This window comes from Triticum urartu, chromosome 7A (assembly GCF_056163025.1).
Source record: "Triticum urartu cultivar PI428250 chromosome 7A, HENAU_Tu73, whole genome shotgun sequence".
NCBI classification, from domain to species: domain Eukaryota; kingdom Viridiplantae; phylum Streptophyta; class Magnoliopsida; order Poales; family Poaceae; genus Triticum; species Triticum urartu.
This window is the reverse complement of record NC_141879.1, coordinates 336,499,228-336,521,115: the sequence shown is the minus strand read 5'-3', so window position 1 is coordinate 336,521,115 and position 21,888 is coordinate 336,499,228. Positions and strand designations below refer to the sequence as shown.

The window sequence follows — 21,888 nt, the reverse complement described above, 5'->3', positions numbered from 1 at the left end:
TCAATTGTTCTTCAAGATTTCTCTCGGAGCTAAGATCCGCCAAGATATACTCTAAAATAAACATGGTGCCCAACACATGTTTTGTTTGAGGAGTTCAAGCATTCTTCAGCTTGCCTTCCGAAGTGCAATTCTTTCTATCTTATCTTTTTAGGTGGTGTTATGTCATTCTTGATAATTTCCCTTCGTGTTTCATGCTTCACAAGTTGTCAGGAATAAGATATTTAAACCAATCATTTTTTAATTCGTTCACAAGATCTTTCCAACCAATTAATCTCTTCGTTGGAGTTATATTGGGTTATTTTTCACCTGATGCTTTCCCTAAGGATTGTTGCTATTTATGGTGCTCATAAATGACCCAAGTTCTTCATTTATAGTCCCGGTGAAATAAGTTTCTCATCTCCTTGTTGACCTCAATCCAATCTATTGCTTTCGTTAGTGGCAGAATTTCACCTCATAATTTTGAGACGTTTTCCATAAGCCCACTATAAGCTTATTCGTTTTGTTGTTGGTTTTCCAACAATTCCGCTATAACCTTCTTAGAAGGGTACTCTCCAAGCTCTTTTGTGGCAGAAGTTGGCATTTTCTTCTACATTCTTTTATTCCAATGATCTATCTTCTATTCTTTCTTCCGGAGGCATTGTGATGTAGCTCTCTTCGACCCATCCTTTTATTTTTTCAAGATCATGTTCCTTTCCTTGCTTATCCATTTAAACAGAGTGTGGTGTTCTCCTTTCAAGTTCTTTTCATCTTATCAAGTTTTGCCTCCCTTCTCAACTGGAGTGCTGTCTGAAAATCTTTCTTACCCCTTGTGCCATTCTTTCAATAGTTCCGGAGGTAGTGTGTTGTTGATTTCATCAAGTATCTTTTCATCTTGTCAAAATCATGTTCAATTCCTTCCATTTACAGTCGGAGTGCTGTCCAAATTATATCATCCTTATTCCTTCTCTATCTTGTTTTAACCGGAGTGTTGTCGTAATGGTTCCTTATCGTTCCTTGTACATCTTGTTTCAACCGGAGTGTCTACATGCCCTTTCTTGTTTCTAGAGCTCTTAATTCATGTCTTTGCAACCCTTTCTTATGTCTTTCAACCTACAAGGCTCTAGTAATGTTCCTTGTTCCTCTTTTTGAACGGAGTGTTTTCAACTTTGTTCATCTCCATTGTATTCTTTTTTCCAATTGTTTAACCTCTCAAGGTTCATTGGTTTCACTCGTTTATCAAAGAAGAAACTTAGTTTTACCTCTTCCCCTTCGGTGCCATCCTAGATCATGCTTCCGTTTTCCCTCCGGTGCCATCCTAGATCTCGGGACAAGATCCTCTCGTAGTGGTGGAGTGTTGTAACGCCCCGAGACCGATGCGCCAGGTGTCTTCCAGTTATTCGATGTCGTTGCCATGTCTTTTGCTTGCGTGTCACATCTTGCCATGTCATCATGTGCATTGCGTCATCATGTTTTCAAAACTTGCATTTGTCCGGGTCTCCCAGTTCCTTCCATTGTCCGTTCTGAGCCCAGACACACTTGCACGCGCCCGCGGCACCTCTGAAATAGTATTTTATAAGTGGCCGGAAAATGTTCTCGGAATGGGATGAAAGTTGGCGTGCGGTGTAGTTTTGTTGTCACTAGGCCGCCTCCCAAGGTTCATCGCATTCAGAGTCCGTTTGATGCCCCAATGGATTACTATAGCGACAATATAGTCAGTCTAACGTTGGACGTTTTCGGTCTCCGGAAACGGTTGCCGGTCTGCCTTCTTTGCTCTCCTCTCATCTCACACCCTCCTACACAGCCCACCTAGTACCCCTTCTTGCGTCCGGAGCCGTGCGGTGGTGATCGCACGGTCCGAAAACACCCCTGAAACCCCTCCTAACCCTAATCCTAACCTCCCTTTCCTATTTAAACCTCCCCCTTGCCATTTTGGGCAGCAGCTAACCCCCCCCCCTCCTTTTTTCCGTGCCTCCACCAGCCTCCAGCCGCCGCCAGTGTCGTTTTCAGCACCAGCAAGCCATGCGCCGCCACTTGTCGTCGCGCCAGCGGTCAGCCGCCACCCAGCGTCGCCGCCACGTCAACCGCGCCGCCCCTGCAACCAGTCAGGGCGTGCCACCTCACCCCCTCAGTCCCCACTCCGCCGTGGCCCTGCTGGCCCATGTGCGGCTCGCCCCGGGCCGATCGGGGCCCGAGGCGCCCGTACCGCGCTGTCGTCCCTGTTCAGGATCGGGAGAGCTTGAGCTCCTCCCGTCTGACCACACCTCCGCGTCGCCCCTGCCGTCGACCATCTCCGGTGCCAGTCGCCGCCGGCGACCACATCTAGGCCAGATCCACCTCTCTCTCTCTCTCTCTCTCTCTCTCTCTCTCTCTCTCTCTTTCCCTTTGTCCTCCCTCTCCCTCATCTCGCTCTCTGTTCCCCGCGCAGGAACCGAGCCCCGCCATGGCCGCCCGGTGTGTAGTGCAGCGTGAAGCTCCGCCCGTCGCGCCGTCGCCCGGATCTAGAGAGCCGCAGGCCAGATCCGCCCGTTCCCGGCTCCCTCGACCTCGTCCCTGCCGCCGGTGGTCTTCCCATCGTCTGCCCTCGCCGCAAGTCCCGCTGCCTCCTGCAACTGCTGGAACGAGACGACGAATGCCACGCCATGCGTTGACCTCTCCAGTGAGGCCCAGCTCCAGCGCGTGGGCCGGCCCAGCAACCAGATCTGCCAGCCCAGCCGCTTTCTCCACTTTCGGCCCAATGGCCCAATGTGAGCATAGCCCAGTCCGCCTAAGATTCATCCCATGCCATGTTTATTCCCATTTAATGAATTTGTCTATTATCCAGTGAGCTGCAGTTTTACAGAAAAGTCCCTAGCCTTCATGCATATAATTACTCATGAACCGTGCATCGGAATTAAATAAACTTTATATGTAAAATGCTTAGAATTTTGTGTAGATTAATAATATCCAACTTTCATGCATGTTTAAAATGTTTAAAATGTTGTTTGTTTAATTTGCCCTATGTCATGCTAAAATGATTTATTTCATAACTAATTAACCGTAACTCGGTTTGTAACAAACTTTATATGTAAATGGGGTAGAAAAATGCCTAGTTTAACATGGGGGCCTTACTTAGCATGTTTAAGAAATCTAAGATATGGTTTAGGGCAGAACAGTACCAAATCCATAATTTGCATATGAGGATTTTCCGGACTTGTTGTTTGTTGTTCCGGCCTCATTTAAACTTGCCTAGATAGGTAGATTTCATATGCTTCACCTCTTGCCATGCTTAACAACATTTAATATTGTTGGGTACATAAACGAGAGAGAACTAAATAATTGACGTGGTGTTTCGTCAATATGCAACGGAGTTGCACATTGAGCTCCACTTAACTTGTAGTTTTTCTTATGCACTTTGCCATGCCATGCCTCATTAACCGGACATGCATCATACTTGGTTGTGCATCATGCCATGATTATGTGATGGTTGTTTACCATTTGTTTGCTTCTTTCCGGTGTTGCTTCTTCGGGTTAGTTCCGATAACGTCGCGTTTGTGAGGATTCGTTCGACTACGTCTGTTTGTATTCTTCATGGACTCGGTCTTCTTCCTTGCAGGATCTCAGGCAAGATGACCATACTCTCGAAATCACTTCTATGTTTGCTTGCTAGTTGATCGCTCTATCGCTATATCGTGCTACCTTCCACTTGTTATATCATGCCTCCCATATTGCCATGTCAAGCCTCTAACCCACCTTTCCTAGCAAACTGTTGTTTGGCTATGTTACCGCTTTGCTCAGCCCCTCTTATAGCGTTGCTAGTTGCAGGTGAAGATGAAGTTTGTCCATGTTTGGAACACGGATATGTTGGGATATCATTATTATATCTTATTTACTTTAATGCATCTATATACTTGGTAAATGGTGGAAGGCTCGGCCTTATGCCTGGTGTTTTGTTCCACTCTTGCCACCCTAGTTTCCGTCATACCGGTGTTATGTTCCTTGATTTTGCGTTCCTTACACGGTTGGGTGTTATGGGGACCCCTTGATAGTTCGCTTTGAATAAAACTCCTCCAGCAAGGCCCAACCTTGGTTTTACCGTTTGCCTCACCACCACCTACTTTTCCCTTGGGAGTCGCGCTCTCGAGGGTCATCTTTATTTTAACCCCCCCCCCCCGGCCAGTGCTTCTCTAAGTGTTGGTCCGAACTAGAATCCTTTGCAGCGCCACCTCGGGGAAACTTGAGGGATGGTTTTAGTTGTATGGAGCGCTCATCCGGTGTTGCCCTAAGAACGAGATATGTGCAGCTCCTATCGGGATGTCGGCACATCGGGCAGTCTTGCTGGTCTTGTTTTACCATTGTCGAAATGTCTTGTAACCAGGATTCCGAGTCTGATCGGGTCTTCCTGGGATAAGGAATATCCTTCGTTGACCATGAGAGCTTGTGATGGGCTAAGTTGGGACACCCTTGCAGGGTTTTGATCTTTCGAAAGCCGTGCCCGCGGTTATGGGCATATGGGAATTTGTTAATGTCCGGTTGTAGTGAGCATGTCTGGTTTGAATATGCATGACATGGCAAAGTGCAACAACCAAAACTACAAATTAAGTGGAGCTCAATATGCGGAACACCACATCAATTGTTTAGTTCTCTCTCGGTTATGTACTCACCAATATTAAATGTTGTTAAGCATGTCAAGAGATGATACATAACAAAACTATACCCATATGCATTAGTAATTTAAATGGGGCCGGGTATAATAAACAAAACAATTTAAATGGGGCCGGGTATAATAAACAACAAACCCGGTAAATCCCCATATGCATTAGTAATTTAATGCAAACAACAATTTTAACCAATCTTGAAGTTGTTATCATGATGCGGATGACATGTGCAAGTTTATGCAAGTTTTAAGGAAAAGTAGACATGACAAGATATGATGCATTTGTCGCCATGGCGGAAGGAAAAGGGGTGCCACGGCAGCGAAACGGGAATGTTACCATGGCAACATTCCGGTGATCTGGCAACTCAAATGAGATGCTAGTGCAAAGGAACAAGTGTGGGTGCGCGAAAACATGCAAGAGTGACGGGGAGTGATCCCGGATACCGGGTGTCCCACGAGACGACGGTAACAAGGCAAAAGAGGGGCAACGTGCATCGACAATTCGAGCACGGAGCAAGCATGAGCATCTCATACATCACACATGCATTAGTTCACGGGCGGTCATCTCGGCGGTTATACCTTTCGGAGCGTGCATTATCAGAACGGATCAAGTTCGAAGTGGAGAAGGGGAAGTAGACGTTCTCGGGACTTTCGTAGTGGAACTAGTCGTTCTCTCATGCTCTAGGGTCGACGGTAGAGGTTCTCGCGATCTCGGCGACGGTAGTGGTACATGTTTATCGGTAGTCGAACATGACGATCCGGAGAGGGTACTTGGCAACATGCACGTCGTCGGTAGTTGTACACAATCGTTGTCGGACTTGACGGGTTCGAGGTCTCCGGATGTATTGGTACATGTTCGTTTTTCGGAGAGGTACATGGCGTTCTTCGGTCATAGGTACTTGACGTTTTGCTACCCGGGTCTTCGGTGACGGTCGTTCTTCTATGCATCGGGCATCAAGGTACTAGCCGAGGTACTTGCCGTTCTTAGTGGTTCCGAAGACGGCGGTAAATGAACATGATGCGTCGTCGTGGTACTTGTTGGTCTCGGTCGAGGCGGCAAAATGTAGTCGAACTTGAGGTGGCCTTGACGATCCCAAAAACGTTCCTGCTCAAGGAGGTCTCTGTCTTGGTCTTCACCGGGCGTGGTACTTGGCGAAAGGGATCTCCAAAGGCGGCCTTGCGTCCCTGGATGCTTGGTTATTTTGCATGGTGGACTTCGGTGGATTTGGAGGAAACACGACATGTGTAGGAGGCAAACGGCTCAAACCGTCCATGGCCGAAAAAGCTCACAGCGAGAAAAAAACGGAGGGTCAACAGGCAGCATGATGGATGGGGCGAGGCAAAGGTCCGGCGGTGCACCGGCAATAGGAGGCGAAGGCGAAGTGGCCGGCGTCGGCCTTGGCGCGAAGCAAGGAGGCGAAGCTCCTGCTCGAGCAGAGGGCTCAGGCATGGCTCTTGAGGCGCCGGAGACGGGAACGGGGCCTTGCCGGCGGCATCGGGCATGGCCACAGCGGCGCTTGGCGGCAGCGAACTTGGAGGCGGGGCGGCGACGTGGTCCTGGTGGAGCTCGCAGTAGGAGGCGCTCGGGCATCGGGTCATGGTGAGGCCGGCAGGAGACCGCGTCGGGGGCTGACGCGCGAGGAAGGGGCTCTGCGCTCCAGTGGCAGGACTCGCGGAGTCGCAGTAGGAGAGCAGCACGAGACGACGGACCAGAGGGCAGGCGGCTCTTGGCGGCGCTTGGCGCGATCGGAGGCGAGGCTGCTAGCGACGGAGCTCGTTGGTGTTGGGGCGCTCAAGATGAGCGAGAGTCAGCGGGCGTTGGTGCGAGGAAGCACGGGGCGAAGGAGAGGGATCAAGAGGAAGGGAAAACGAGGTGGGAGGCGGCGCTGGGAGATCGAAGAGGGGGGATCGAGCACGGTCCTGGCTCGATGCGTGCAAATGGGTGTTGGCGGCGGTGGATGAGGACGAGAGGGAGAGAGTGCGTGGGATCAGGCAGGGAGAGGGTTAGGGTTAGCAGCGGGACTGGTGGGCCGGCGCAAGAGGCCTAGTAGAGAGGGTGGAGATGCGCCTAGGGAGGCCTTAGCTGGACCTTGGGCCGGTAGGCCTGAGGCTGCAGCTGGGCTAACTCTCTCTCTCTCTCTCTCACTCTAAAGAACAAAATAAGAAAAAAACGAAACAGAGATATGAAAGAAAAAGAAAGAGAGGTTAGGGGAAAAAGTTGGACATGTGGATAATTTTCATGGACTCGTCAAAATGTGCATGGTCCACAAAAAATAGGAGAGGCAAGATTGCAAGGATTTAATTCAAAGTCATTTAAATTTAATTCAAATGGTTTGAACAAGGGCTAGGAAATGGAGGTGTCCAAAAATGTTCGGATTTTTGGTAGAGCTCCGAAATATGATGAATGTAATATATGGCCATGTTGGAGACTGAGAATTAAGATAACAAAGGCATTGGGATATTTTGCAAGTGTGTTTGCGGTAAATCCAAATGAATGGAATATTTTTATTTAGCTCCGTAATATTGGGAGGATATGTTATAAAGAGAATCACCATGTGAATTCCCTCGATTTAAATGGACCGAAGATCCATGCAATTTATTTAGTTGAGTTGCAAAAGATTTATGAGATGATGGCATGATGACATGTTGCAATGCAGATGATGCAACGAACCAAACAAATCACACGACGAAACCCGGAAACCCTGGAAGGCATCTGAAGCTCCGGTCTTGGGGCGTCATAGAAGGTCCTCCCTGGAATGTGCACCTCAATCCTATAGCGGGTATCCATCAGAAGTGCATTGGTAGGATTCCCGATGATAGAGGGCAGAGCAATCTTTAGCTTCTTTACGATCTGAACCAGCTTCTTGCCGAAAAGCATCGTCTCATCCGGCTGGCAAAACTCCGGTAGCAGAACTGGGGTGAACTCGACGGCCATCTAGAATGTTGAAAATTAGAGGGAAGTTAGAATTGAACAGGGGAGAATTACGGAATAATAAGGACATAAAATAAAATAGTTTCTTCCTATGGCTTTCCGATCCTAGGGGTTTCGTACTACGGTTAACGTGTGCTCGGATACCATCTCTGTAGCGACCCGATCCAAAATCGGTCAAGTCTCTGTGTCTGAGTACCATCCCAAGATCATGCTGGCACACACAGTACATTGATGAAAAATTCAAAGTACAATCACACCTGATTTATTACACTATTCTCATATCGAGTCTTTATTACAATAGAATAAATTTGGCCGAAGGCCAACTCATGACAAAAACTAAATGTTGCGGAAGCGTAGACGATAAGAGAGTCCATCCAACTCCATAGGGTAATCACCGAGCGTAGATCGTAGCCTCACTCCTGGTCAGAAAACTCCTCTACAACATGAGACGTTGCAGCCGTGTTGTCAGCATTTTGAATATGTCATCAAGTCATAGAGAGAAAAACAATAATAATTCTAAAACTATATGCAATTTGGTTGTGGGGCTCTAAGTTTTTATGTTTTTGCGAAAAAGCCAATTTTCCCTACAACAAAGGACTTGCTTGCAACTACTACCAAATGTTGGTTGTTAATGAGATGGTTCCGCCAACTAGTGTCTCATACCCGAAATTATTAATAACCCATAAATTAATTAATTATGTTTAGTGTTGTGATTTCTGAAATACTCTAATTCCAGAGGCTTAGTTGTCCGTAACCGGGGACACGGCTAATCGATTAGTTTTCCACTTTGCAGATTCTTGTGCACTTTACCCGCAAGAATCGTTCCCTCGTTTATGTCCTTGCTCTGCCTAGTGTTTGAAGACGGGATGAACGAAACAGGGTCTTCCGTAGAGTTCGTCTGGTCCACTGTCGGTGCCCATCCAATCCTACTATTCTTCTACATCTTGTAGCACCATCCGGCCAGAGTCACGCCTAGGGTCGACCAAGCCAGAGCCCATAATGGCTTGCGGCTGCACAGGTAAGCTTCCAGTCATGGTGTATCCATCCATCTCTTCGTGGCTGGGTGAAGCTTTCCGCAAGATGTCATGGCACTTCTCCATGCATCCCGGCCATCCGCTGGTTGCTCCACGGTGCCCGTCAACCGTCCTCCACCCAGTAGTGAATTTGAAGTCCATCTTGAGCTTGAAGTCATGGGGTTGTATCATCTTGGCTCTCACATCTCCCTTACGAGTCTCTCAACCAACCCCGTCTACGAAAGCATAGCAATTGACTACATCGTCCCGGGTAATGGTAACAAGGGGAATTGGGTTCAACCTGCCACATGATACTGCTCAAGACTTATTCAATTTCTCCTATTGCATGCATGGTGGGGAGGAAATACTACTAATGCAATAAAACACAGGTAAATAATTTCATGATCAAGACTTGCCTGGCTGACTGTCTTCGAACGCTAGCGACTCGTGATAGCAAGCTTCACACTCCGGGAATTCTATCGAGTCAAACTTAGCACAAATAAGCATACCATCATAAAATTTCTACTACAACAGCAAGTAAATTATAATAACACACAATCATACACACAAAGAAATTCAACAATAAAACCAAAGAAGTTAAAGAATCAAAGTAAGATTTTTACTACAAGTAAGACAACTTAAAAATAATAATTTTCTTCCACAATTTTTTTCTTAAATAGAGCCAAAACAAAAGCTTTGTTAACTAACAGAAGGGAAAACATTATAAAAACTTTGTGCAAAAAGAATTACATTAAAAGCTATTTCTAAACTCTAATTATGACTAAAAGAACACTAGGAAGAAAAGAAATAAAAATTTTATTTTTCTGTAAATAAAAGTTCACCTTCTAAAACTACAAAAACTTATCTGAAATAAAATACAACAGAGGTGGAAATAATTTTTAGAGTAATTAGAACAACAGAAAATAACAATAAGGTGAAATAAATTAAAACAGAGTTGTTTTCGAGTAAAACTAATTTTAACAAAATCTATAAATACCCAAAAATCCTACTGCTAGGCAATAACAAAACAAAGTAGTGGCAAAAAGAACCGCCTCCAAATATTAATTCTAGCTCATTTTGTAGCAGAAATACTAATCTGACTAAAACTCATATAAAACAATTTTTAAAAACTAAAACATGTGTATAGGACTTTCTGGACTGGCGTCATGCCGCTTCCCCTCTCTCTTTCTCCTGCCACCTCCCCTGCTTTCTTTCTCTCCAGCTTCCCAATTCGACCGAAACACTAAGCACATCCCTAGTTCCTCTGCTCTCTCCCTTCTTCTCCTTCGCTCCTGTCTGTCTGTAGATGGAAGGCCAAGACTCACGAAGCCAGCTGCTGATTCGTGTTCCTATGCTGTCTGCTCAGAATCTACCTCCAGATCCGGGGATTGAGATAGACATGCAAAGTGCATCGCTGCAAGATCCTCAAGTTCTTCAGATCCAGATGCACCAAGAAGAAAAAGAGGAGCAGCCGCAAGATTCTCATTACAATATCCTGATGAAACTAGCAGTCACAGGAGGATCCCCAAGAGTTATCACTCTCAGCATGCTATAGCAATCAATGGCAAGAGCTTGGAGGGATAATTATCAAGGTATATCACAGCTTTCTAAATACATCTTTGTTGCTCATTTCCAAACCATGGATGCTGCCATGTTTGTTTTCACTCGTCAGCCTTGGAGTCTGGGTTCTGACAATCTTTTGGTAGAGTTTATGGATCCTGATGATCGAACAAAAGATATTCAGGATTACAAGTTTGATTCTGTTTTCGTTACCATTCGAGTGTATGGTGTTCCTCCTCGGTTCAGATCTCAGCAGCTTATGTACAAGATTTTAGATAGTCTTGGTCAGCAATCTGAATTTCACCCTTTCAGTCAAGCTATGCTTTCTGCCAAATCCGACTATATGTGGGGTACGGTTAAAATGAAAGTTGCCAATCCAGTTAGAGACAAAGTTTGGGTTTCTTTTCATAAAGATTCAGCTGCCTGGATCTATCTGTTTTATGAGAAAATCGGACGGATATGTACTTTCTGTGGTCTGATGTTCCATAGTGTGCAGCACTGTGCTTCTAGGAATAATCTCCTAATCTCTAGGCAGAGACTGCAAATTCAACTGGAGCACATTCCCTTAGCTCGTCTGGGTCCTTGGATGAATAAATCTGAGCTTATTCCTAGAGTCTTAGATGATCTTGCTCAAGAACAGCAGACTGCTTTCTCAACTTTTCAGAATCCTCAGTTGGTCAGGCTGCAGAAGCAATCTCTGGAGAAAGGAAAGGATGTAATGAAGGAGACCTCTAAGCATCATGATTTTTCTGTGACAGAAGCTAACATGCAGATTCAGTTCATGCAGAAAGGGAGTTCTTCCAGAGAGGAGATTCAGAAACAAGATGAGCAGCTTCGCAGTACTGTTCATCAGATTACAGCTACTGTTCACACTCAGGGCGGTGGAGGTACTGCTCACTTACCTACTGCAGTTATTTCTCTGCCAGGGATAGAGCGGTAGACAACTCTATTCAAGCGTCTGACAGAGCAGCTCAACTGACTGCCGACTTGCCGGTCCTGGAGAAGGCAAATGTTTCAGTTTCAGGCCCATTTTTGATCCACCCAATCGGCCCACAGTCCAATTCTGGAAAGGAGAGGAATATCTTGCCAGTTACTTCTGGGCCACTTTTGGCCCAACAGCCTGTTGGAGGTGTCCGGTCTTCAAAAGGACGATTCGGTAATTTCACCACTACCACATCGCTTGCCCTTTTGTCTTCAACCCTGAATACCGCTCGTCAGCACGATCCTGCAAATCCTATTTCCTCCCCAAATCTGCAAGTTCTGCAAACACAGTCTGCTCCTCTCACTTCCCAGTTCTGCTATTCCCCTGCTTTCACTGCCAATATGGAGAATTTTTCTGTCTCTGCCACCATCACTACTACCCACCCACAGAATCCTTCTCCACCAAAATGCTTCCCCAAACGACCTCTTGCTGCGCTCCCAAATCCACCTCTGCCCCCATCCAAAAGGTTTGAGCTCTCCACTAATGGAGAACGACTCGAGTCATCCGAGAGGGAGGAACCAGTCGGGGGCGCTCCTTCGAGTCTGCTTGGAGCCTCACCTTTGGCGCCCGGCGCAGCCTTCGCTGGGCAGGGCCTCCTTGGAGCACCACCGCTCGGAGCGGCCTCCTTTCCCACGGTCGGTGGCAGGCCGGCCGGTGAAGCTCCGGCTGGATTTAGCCCTATGGGCTCCGCCTCTCACCTCTCCGCAGGATCTCCTCGAGCAGACCGACCTGCTTACTCCGTCTCAAGAATCAAATCTGGATCCTCTCAACAAGCCGGCGCATTTCAGTCGACAGGCCGCCGCCGATCTGCTGCTAGTAAATGGGATGTTCCCCCAGTCGGGCGATCTGGAGGTATGCGTCCTTCTTTTGGTGGGTTTCATCGCCGTAGCTATGGTGCTACCACTTGGCACCGTGACAGTGACACCGGTCCATTGGATGGCAGCAATTCTATGTGCAGAGGCCGCGGCAAACTTGTGGAAAATCTGGGTGTCGCTGTTCATGCTGACCAAGGCAGAATCTCTCAGGAACATGGCAATGAAGCAGGAGCAAGCTATGATCCTTGCCCAATCAGGACGCCTTCAAATTCTCTTAGTGCAGATGCGGACAGCTCCTATCAAGGTCCTATCTCTCCTCCTGGGATCGATCGCCTCCACCACATGGATCTGGATGTTCGTGCTTGTACACATGGCGCCAGAGGTGAAGCCGCGGTGGAAGATCAAGATAACATTAGCTCCACTGGCCAAAGGGATGCAGATTATCTCTGTGAAAATCAGCAACAGCCTAACAACTCCAATTCTATTCAGCAAGGCGAAGGGATGCATTTCAACCTTTCTTGGGAAGCGGCGCAAGGCCCTAACGCGCCTCCTCCGCCATGAAAGCTATTGCTTGGAACTGCCGAGGTATAGGCAGGGGCCTTGGCAGTGAAAGGATGCTTTACCTTGCTAATCTTATGCGGCCTACGAGAGTTCAGGTAACTTTTGTTTCTGAAATTAAATCTTCTAAGGTTACTTCTACTGATCTTGTTAATAGGTTTGATGTAGCTAATGCTTGTGTTGTTCCTTCTAGAGGTGCTTCAGGGGGGCTTTGGATTATGTGGACCGATGAGCTCAAAGTTACTGTGCATACTGCTGCTTTTCACTATATTTTAGCTAATGTAGTTCACGTGGCGTCTGGGGTCAGCTTTTGTCTCATTTGTATATATGGTGACCCCTATCATAAGCAGATTAATGTCATCTGGGACCAAGTAGCGTCTTTTGTTTATGATAATCTAGGTAAGCCCATGGTTTGTATGGGAGACTTGAATGATATCCTGTATGAAGTCGACGGTTGTAATGGCAATATCAACTACTACCGTATGCATGCCTTTCGTTCTATTGTCAAGAACTGTGGCCTTTTCAATATTGGTTATAGTGGTCCTGCTTACACTTGGCGTGGTAGACAAAATACTTCCAAGCCTATTCATCATCGTCTAGATCGTTGTTTGGTTAATTCTGATTGGTGCGCTCACTTTCCTAACACTAAAGTGCTCAATCTCCCCATTATTCTTAGTGACCATGCGCCTATTTTGATTTCCACTGATAGTCACTTTGTCAAGCCTAAGCAGTCTTTCAAATTTGAAAATTGGTGGCTTTCTGAAGATGACTTCAATTCTTTTGCTAAAAATGCCTGGAAAGCTACTACTCTTAACTCTTTTACAGCTAAATCAACTTCATTGGCAAATACTCTAAAGGCATGGTGTAAAAAAAGAAGCCTTTACAGCAGACTCTCAGTATGTTAGAGGCCAAAATCAATGATTTGCAGAAATTGCCTCTTCACCATCAGAGTCAAGACTTGGAGCAATCCCTCATTGCCAGGTACGAGTTTACTCTCAATCAACTGAATCAATATTACAGACAACGTGGCAAAAAGAATTGGGTGTCCAAAGGTGATAGAAACACTAAGTTTTTCCATCAGGCTGTTATCAAGCATAGAAAAAGAAATACAATCTGTTCTGTTAAAGATGAGAATAATGTGCTTCATTATAAACCTGCTGCTATCATGCAAACTTTTGTTAATTATTTCAGATTCATTTTCTCCTCTCCTAATGATGTGGTGTGCAGGCCTTTTCCTCAACTCAACTCCTTTGAACATAATGATGACTTCACCTATTCCGTTCCTGATAAATCTGAAATTTTTCAGATTCTTAAGGATATGAAACTAAATGCTTCACCAGGTCCTGATGGCTTCAATGTGGAGTTTTATCTGGCAACTTGGGACTGGATTGGTGATGATGTAACGCAGTTGGTGTCTTCTTTCTATGCCACAGGTATTCTGCCTCCACACATTAATGACACTAACATTGCTCTCATTCCTAAGAAGTTAGTCTCTCTTGTTCCCATGGATTATAGACCAATTAGCCTTTGCAATGTCATTTATAAAATTATTGCTAAATCTCTGGCAAACAGACTTAAGCCCCATCTTCCAGATTATGTTGATCCAGCTCAACAAGCTTTTATTGAGGGTAGACGGATTACTGACAACATTATTGTTGCTCAAGAAATTTATCACTCTTTTACTCTTAGCTCTTGGAAACACAATGCCTTCATGCTAAAGATAGATCTGGCTAAAGCTTTTGACCGTCTAGAATGGAACTTCATTGTCTCGGCTCTTTCTCGTAAAGGGCTACATGGTCATTTCATCAATCTTGTGCATGCTTGCATTTCCTCACCCATTTTCTCTGTCCTCATTAATGGTCAGCCGTCTCCCAAATTTAAGTCTCACAGAGGTATCAGACAGGGTTGTCCCATGTCTCCTTACCTTTTTGTTCTTGCCATCAATGAACTTTCTATCATGCTTAATGAAGCTGCTCAGGACAATCATTTGCAAGGCATTTCTCTAGGCCCAAATTGCCCTCCTATTCATTCTCTCCTTTTTGCAGATGACCTTTTAGTCTGTGGTCACGCTACTACACAGGAGGCTCAGACTATGTCAGATTTGATTCAGCACTTTTGTTCCCTTTCCGGTCAAACTCCTAATTGGGACAAATCTGCTATTCTGTTTAGCACTCATACTCCTCAAAATGTTATTACTAATATTAAACAAATTTTCAGAGTTGCTAATCTTGATGATAGATTCATCCACCTTGGTCATCCTTTGATTTTACCTGCTAAAAATAGAGCCTCTGCTTACAACTTTGTGATTGACAAGTTCTCTAACAAGCTGCCTTCTTACAAAGCTAATATGCTCTCCCATGCAGCTCGTCTGGAACTTATTAGGTCTGTTTTTTCTGCTATTCCGGTCTATTACATGGCAAACATTTTGTTCTCCAAAAAGCTTATTGCTAAGCTCACAGCTATCATTAGAACTTTTTGGTGGACAGGTATTAGGGAAGATGGCTCAAGAAAGGACTGTGTCTCAGAGCTTGGAAAGATATAGCAAATTCAAAAGAAGAAGGAGGTCTAGGGATTAGAAATCTTAAAGCCATCAATGAAAGTCTCATCATTGCGGCAGCTTGGAGGTTAGCAAACAACCCCTCTTCTCACTTATACTATATTCTTCGGGCTAAGTATTTCCCTACTACTACAATCTGGAGGGCAATTTCTTCTCCTCCTAAGTCTGGTTTTTGGGCTTCAATTTTAAAAATGCTTCCCAGGCTTACTCAGCATTCCTTCTATCAGCTTACTAAAGGCAACATTTCTTTATGGAGCATGCCTTGGTGTCCTCTTTGGAGATCTATTCATGATTTTCTTATTCCTCAAACCACAGGATTTGTTTATCCTTCTTTGGTTAATGACCTGTGGCTCCCAGGACAGAAAGCTTGGAACCATGACCTTATTTTTAATCTGTTTGATCAAACTTTTGCTTCTCAGGTGGTTGCTATAGACATTATCCACGACGACATCGACGATCCTCTTTGCTGGCCTTTGGCCACTAATGGCTTTTGTTCTCCTAAATCTGCTTACAAGCTTTGTTTGCAGGAGATACACAACAATTCTGTTACAGCTCCAATGCAGGTGTCCTCGGAGGTCAAGAACTTGCTTACGACTATTTGGCGTGATAAAAACCTATTGCCAAAGGTTCAAACTTTCGCTTGGAGACTGTTGAGAAGAGCTCTGCCAACAGGTATGAGAGCAGGTCGTTTTTCTGTTCATATTTCTCAGATTTGCTCCAGACGTGTCATGCAGGAGGATGATTTGCATCTTTTTTTCCTTTGTGACTTTGCTAGGGCAGCCTGGTTCTCTAAGCCCTGGTTTATTAGATCACATGCTATAGTTCAGGGCCTCAATTCTGTGCATTTGGTTATTGCTCGTCTTCTCTCCTTTAATCACCCTCATGCTTCTTTAAAAAATATTCTTAATTTCTTATGGTGCATGTGGAAAATTAGAAACGACTTCCTGTTTGAGCGTAAGAAGCACCAACCTTACCAGGTTCATATTTTAGCTGCTGCCTTGGATCATTACTTGCAATATGATTCCCTGCTAGATTTGAGCAAACCTAATAACCTCAACAACCAGAATGTGTTGCAACATTTGCCCCCTCAAGGTAGCACCATTAAGTCTGTTATCCTCCTGAAAGGTCCAAAAATCTACACTGATGCTGCTTTTAAAACTAAAAAAGCTCCAGGCATTTACTATGGGCAGCCTCGAACAGGCATTGGGGTGTATTTCTGTCTTCCTTTATCCCAAGGAGAAATAAACATTCAGGTCCAAGCCTCAGCTCTGCCAACAACAAGTCCTCTCCATGCAGAAGTGCTTGCACTGGAGTTTGCATCACATCTGACGAACATTCTGCAGATTCAACATCCTGTCTTCTTAACAGATTGTCTTACACTTGCTTCTGTGATTGCTGCCAGGAACTTCTTGCATTCTGCTGCGCCCTGGAATATTAGGAAAAATCTAGCTGATATTCTCAACTTAACGTCTCATATGCAGGCTCAGATTTTTCATATTTCTAGGAATAACAATGGGGTGGCTCATAATCTTGCCAAGCAGGTCTTTCAGAACAACTACGGAGCGCTTATGGACTGTTCCCATAATTCCCATACAAATGCTCCTTGCCCTGTTATTTCTTCCTTGCAGAACATTGCTCTTTCAGGTTTTCATCTACATAAGGTGTACTGCTTCTAATATCCTGTACTAATTTTGCAGATTAAAATCTCTATGACTTTTCCTTCCAAAAGATATTCTCAGGATGCTACCACATTTAACAGGACGAGGATTCGCTATTTCTCCGAGAGATCACTTGTCACTCTGCGCTACATGTGCTTCCTTCTGATCAGATGGTCTCTATGTGAAGGACTTTATGTATCTTTAGCACTCCCTATGTTTCTTTTTTTCTTTCCAAGCTAGTAGATGTTCATCTGGTTGATCTCCTTTCAACCTATCTTTGCTTCTTCCTCCAGCAACTCTGTTTTGGCTGTTCTCCTCTTCTAATCTTTAGGCCAATGTAATATCTCCTGTACTATGGTCAATGCTGGAAATGAAATTGGGCACCCTCTGGGTGCCTTGCTTTGTTCAAAAATAAATAAAAATAAATAAAAACTAAAACATGGCCGAAACTATTTTATACAGAAACTTTAGGAAATCTGCAAATTACGAAACAAAACAATCAACTAAAAATATTAAATAACCTAAGAGAAACATATTTTACAAGATTGGAACTTTCTGTTTTTAAAACAGAACGAAAATAAAACTAAAAAAACTAACGGGCGCTACTGGGACGAAAGGTGGGCGGTCTGAAACTATCTAACGCGCGAGCGAACTTTAACTGAAACATATACGACCTAAATAAATAAAACCGATTTGTAAAACTGACTAGATCTAAACCGGGGAAAAACGTAAACTAAACCGGTCTATTGAAAATAACCTAACCCTTCACGGATCTAATCTAATCCGTACATGCGTGATCTAACGGTGGAGGGGAGCTCGCGCTTACAACGAACGGTGGCGACAGACGGAGATGACGGCGGTGACTCGGGCGATGGCGGTGCGGCGGCTCCGGTCGTCGTGGAAGGTGATGGAGGCATCCGGGTGATGCGGAGGAGTGATGCGAGGTCGAGGGTGGGGTAGGTGGCGCTCAGGGACATCGGAGATGACCGGGGCAAGGACAAAGAAGCTCGGGTACTCCGAGGCTCCGGTGAAGTGCGGTGATGATCGGGGCGGCGGTGTTTGTGGGTCCTGGGTGGCGAAAAGATGCCAGCGGGGTGCGCGGGATATAGGGGTGGTGCTGACCGGTTTTGAGGGTAGGGTTTTGCTCACCGGAGGCGGGTGGGGTAGCGAACGCCGGCGGCAGATGGCGAGATCAGTTCGAGGTGAGCGTGGGCTACAGTGGGACTTTAGGTAGGGTTTTGGGGGGTTTGAAAGAGGACGCCGTGGGCTATTTATAGGTCAAAGTCTTGGAGGAGGGGCGGCTTCAGAGCACGATCCCACGAGGATTGCAACCGTGGCGGCGCTCTGGACGCGCTCGGGTTTGGCGTGGCGTGCGCGAGGGGAAGAACAAGCACTAGTGTAGAACTGGCCTATAGCACCAGTTCGTAAGGGCCTTTAGTACCGGTTCTGTAACCGGCACTAAAGGGTGGGGACTAAAGGTCCCCCCCCCTTTAGTACCGGTTCCGCACGAACCGCCACTAAAGGGCCACCACGTCGCACGAGCCTGCGCCGGGGGCGAGGAGCCCTTTAGTACCGGTTGGTAACACCAACCGGTACTAAGATGTTTGGGGGGTTTTGGATTCATGGTAGCTTTTTCCTTTAATTTTTGTTTTTCATTTAATTATTTTTCGTTTGCTGGTATTTTACGATGTTACATATTGTACACGTTATGCATATATATAAATAGAATTTCTCGTAGAACCGATCATATATATATAGGGTCGCGCTATTCGTCACCCTGGGTGAGGAATAGTTATTCTTCACCCCCCTCTATTTTACCATCAATGCACCGTAATTTTATGTTCCGTAAATTTTGTCTTATTTTCGACGCAAAAAGGAACCGTAAGAAAATATATAATCGCCGTAAAAAATATTTTATGTTATGTAAAATTACAAACATAAAAACATAGTCTAAAATACACATAAACTGCAAATTTTCTTGTCTTATGACTTATATTTTTATTTTCTTATGTCAAATTTTACGTAGTGAATCAATAGGAATGTAAATATTTGAATTCGAAACGTAATTTAATTATGAAATGATCGTAAGATTACCTCGGGTGAAGAATAACTTATTCTGCACCCTGGATGATGAATAGTAACACTATATATATATATGTATATATATATAGAGAGAGAGAGAGAGAGAGAGAGTGGCGTTTTGGTGGCCGAGCACCCTCCAGGCCGTAATCTCGCACCGTGCAATATAGCACCGCGATGTGTGCTCCTATTTTCTCGCTCATTTTATACGATGGCTCATATGTTGAAATACACGCGTGCCATGGGCTGGTGTGCTACCGTTCTACGTGGGCCTCGGGGGCACGCGGGGTACAGGCACCTCATGCATCTGCTGGGCTGATTTAAAAATAGCACATGTAGCTGGAGCGGTGGCTGGTGCGATATTAATGCTCGCTTTGATGGGACGATTTGGCGCTGCAGCTAGTTTAACCAAAGAAGCCGTCTTTTTTCTTCCCTTCGTCAGGACATCCGTCTCTTCCCGTGGTAGCTGTGCGGAGCGGCGATTTGCCATGGAGGGCCTTGAGTTTTTCTTTGAGGAATCAGAATCTGGGTGAGAACCAAACTGCCATATTATTTATCTTGCTCTTACTTCTTCCGATTGGAGATCTATTTTGACTTGGTATTCTGCTACTTGATTTTGGTATTGGTTCTTGAGTTCTTCTTCTCCCTTTGTTTTGTTGGATCTGACTGGATGGGTATCGTGTATGTGTTGTAGATTGTTCCTAGGGTAGATGCGGGTGATATTTTGGGTGGCGGAATCGATGTTGTGGAGTCTGTGGTTGCTTCTATCCATGAAGCTCGCGGGCGCTCCGCTCATGTGATCTCTTCTGAATCCATGGATGGCAGTGACGACGAAGAGCAGTCCCGAGATGTGGAGGCGAATGTTGGCTTATACTGCAACGGCGAAAGTGAGGTCGTTGGTGACTCAAACGACATGGCTCCTGAGTGTGCGATGGCTGCATCTGTGAGAGAATATGGAGATGCGGAGGGTGTCATCGTCAACAATTCAAAGGGCTCCTGCTGGAGTCGACGGTAACAAACACATGGTCGTTTTGTCAGTACTTTTCTTTTGTACCAGTGATTCTAGCTTCCTGCACTTCCTGTAGCAAAAACACACCCCATGGGAGAGTTCGCCCCTCCGTCAGAAAAAAGAGAGTTTGCCCATGGAGAAACGAAAAAAATATTCCCCTCTTATAGTATTGATGCTAGCTTGAAACCACAATTTTTAAACCACAATTAATGCATGATTTTGTATGAATGGTTAGTACTATTTTTTTAAGAATTACTCTTCTTATCTCGGTCTGGATTGCTAGAAAATACAGTTAACACCATTTTTGGAAGATTGTAGTATTAGGATTGACAAGGCAGAAGAGAGGGACGCCAACCCAAGCAGAGTCCTAAGCCTAAGCAAGGTTTACAGCTTAGTGGGCGGTTTTTTTGGATCGGTGAAGGAGGTGCCATTCACAAAGAGATCTCTGAAGACTCTGTGGAAAACTTAACAGAGAGTAATCAGACAATGATGCCACAAAGACAATAGAGGTGTTCAACGCAATGCGGGCTGGAGATATGTGCCACCAGGATCGCGGATGCACCTGTTTGTTAGGCAATATGAGAAGATGCAATTTGACAGAGATTCTGAGGAGAGTTATCAGGAGAAAAGAACCAAACTGGTAAGAGTACAATGTTTATATGTTCACCCACATGCATTTTCTATCTTACCATGAATCATGCCCTCATGGTGATGAACATCATGTGCAGCACGTGCTAATTATATGTCTCCACACGCAGGGTGGTGTTGTCCTAGCTCAGAACCTACCTATCGAGATTCATGCATCCACACAAGCGCTATGCTTGAAAATTTTGGCGAGATGCTATATGAGGGTGGGTCATGTGTTCTGATTGAAATTGTGCCTCGCCGTGAATACATAGCAAGGCATGTAAAGAAAGATTCTCGAGACAAATGGTGTAAAAATGAATTCCTCGTCCAGGTCAATGAGCTTGCTGATGAATTCAAGTGTGAATGTGGAATGTTTGAGCATTTCGGCATGGTGTGCAGCCATGCACTAAAGGTGTGGTTTTTGTTGTTGATGATGTTGTTTTGTTATGTCTGCAAGACAAGTTATTACCGAGATCAGAAAAAATGGTACATTTTGACACTGAGCCTTTTTATTCTCAAGTGATGATCCAACTTGGTCTGCAGGAGGTTCCAGTCAAACACGTGTTGAAGCGTTGGACAAGGGATGCAATGGATATACCGCCTCCAGAGCTTCTCCGTTACCAGAAAGACCAAGGCCCTCTCAAGTACTCCTCACGGCGACATAACAATCTGCATCTGCTTTGCCTTGAAATTGTTAGACTTGGTGACAACAATGTGGATGCATATACTCTTGCCATGGAGCAGCTAAGAAATGTGAAAGCATTGCGGAGCCGATGGCTATTGTACGTGATGGCATGGGGTTATCTGACAGAGAGTTGTCGGGTGATTCTGCAGGTTCATCTATAGCGCACAAGCAACATTTTGGTCCAACAAATCAGGCACAGAGTGTCTCGCAATGTTCAGATAGCTTTGGGGCACCATCAAAGAAGAGACCAGCGGGGCGACCTACGACAAGCCATGAGAAAGCGCCATATGAACAGCCAGCTAAAAGGAGCCGGTTATGTTTGATTTGCCGTGGGCAAGGGCACAAGAGCACTATGTGTCCGCAGCGCGGCGATCTTCCCAAGGCGCTGTGACGCCCCCGATTCAATCGTACACTAATCATACACGCAAACGTGTACGATCAAGATCAGGGACTCACAGGAAGATATCACAACACAACTCGACAAATAAAAATAAGTCATACAAGCATCATATTACAAGCCAGGGGCCTCGGGGGCTCGAATACAAGAGCTCGATCATAGACGAGTCAGCGGAAGCAACAATATCTGAGTACAGACATAAGTTAAACAAGGTTGCCTTAAGAAGGCTAGCACAAACTGGGATACGGATCGAAAGAGGCGCAGGCCTCCTGCCTGGGATCCTCCTAACTACTCCTGGTCGTCGTCAGCGGGCATCACGTAGTAGTAGGCACCTCCGGTGTAGGGGTCGTCGTCGACGGTGGCGTCTGGCTCCTGGGCTCCAACATCTGGTTGCGACAACCAGG

General features: G+C 45.5%; 1 protein-coding gene, 1 long non-coding RNA gene and 2 pseudogenes across 2 annotated transcripts; all 4 read left to right on the top strand.

Annotated features, from left to right (window-relative positions):
- The first annotated feature begins 10,208 nt into the window (after positions 1-10,208).
- LOC147959537 (uncharacterized) lies at positions 10,209-11,057 on the top strand. The gene has a single exon (XM_087532705.1). The coding sequence runs from the start codon at positions 10,209-10,211 to the stop codon at positions 11,055-11,057; it is 849 nt and encodes a 282-aa protein (XP_087388831.1).
- Positions 11,058-11,440: 383 nt separating this feature from the next.
- LOC147959536 (uncharacterized) lies at positions 11,441-12,524 on the top strand (annotated as a pseudogene).
- A 2,295-nt stretch (positions 12,525-14,819) lies between these two features.
- On the top strand, positions 14,820-16,705 carry LOC147959535 (uncharacterized; annotated as a pseudogene).
- A 2,474-nt stretch (positions 16,706-19,179) lies between these two features.
- LOC147959534 (uncharacterized) lies at positions 19,180-21,396 on the top strand. Its single transcript, XR_015611631.1, has 3 exons — positions 19,180-19,295; positions 19,461-20,415; positions 20,534-21,396. It is a non-coding gene; the product is annotated as an uncharacterized LOC147959534 (long non-coding RNA).
- Positions 21,397-21,888: the final 492 nt, after the last annotated feature.

Bases quoted from the DNA above. Each gene is read 5' to 3' on its own strand.
- LOC147959537 (XM_087532705.1), top strand. From the start codon at position 10,209: ATGTTTGTTTTCACTCGTCAGCCTTGGAGTCTGGGTTCTGACAATCTT.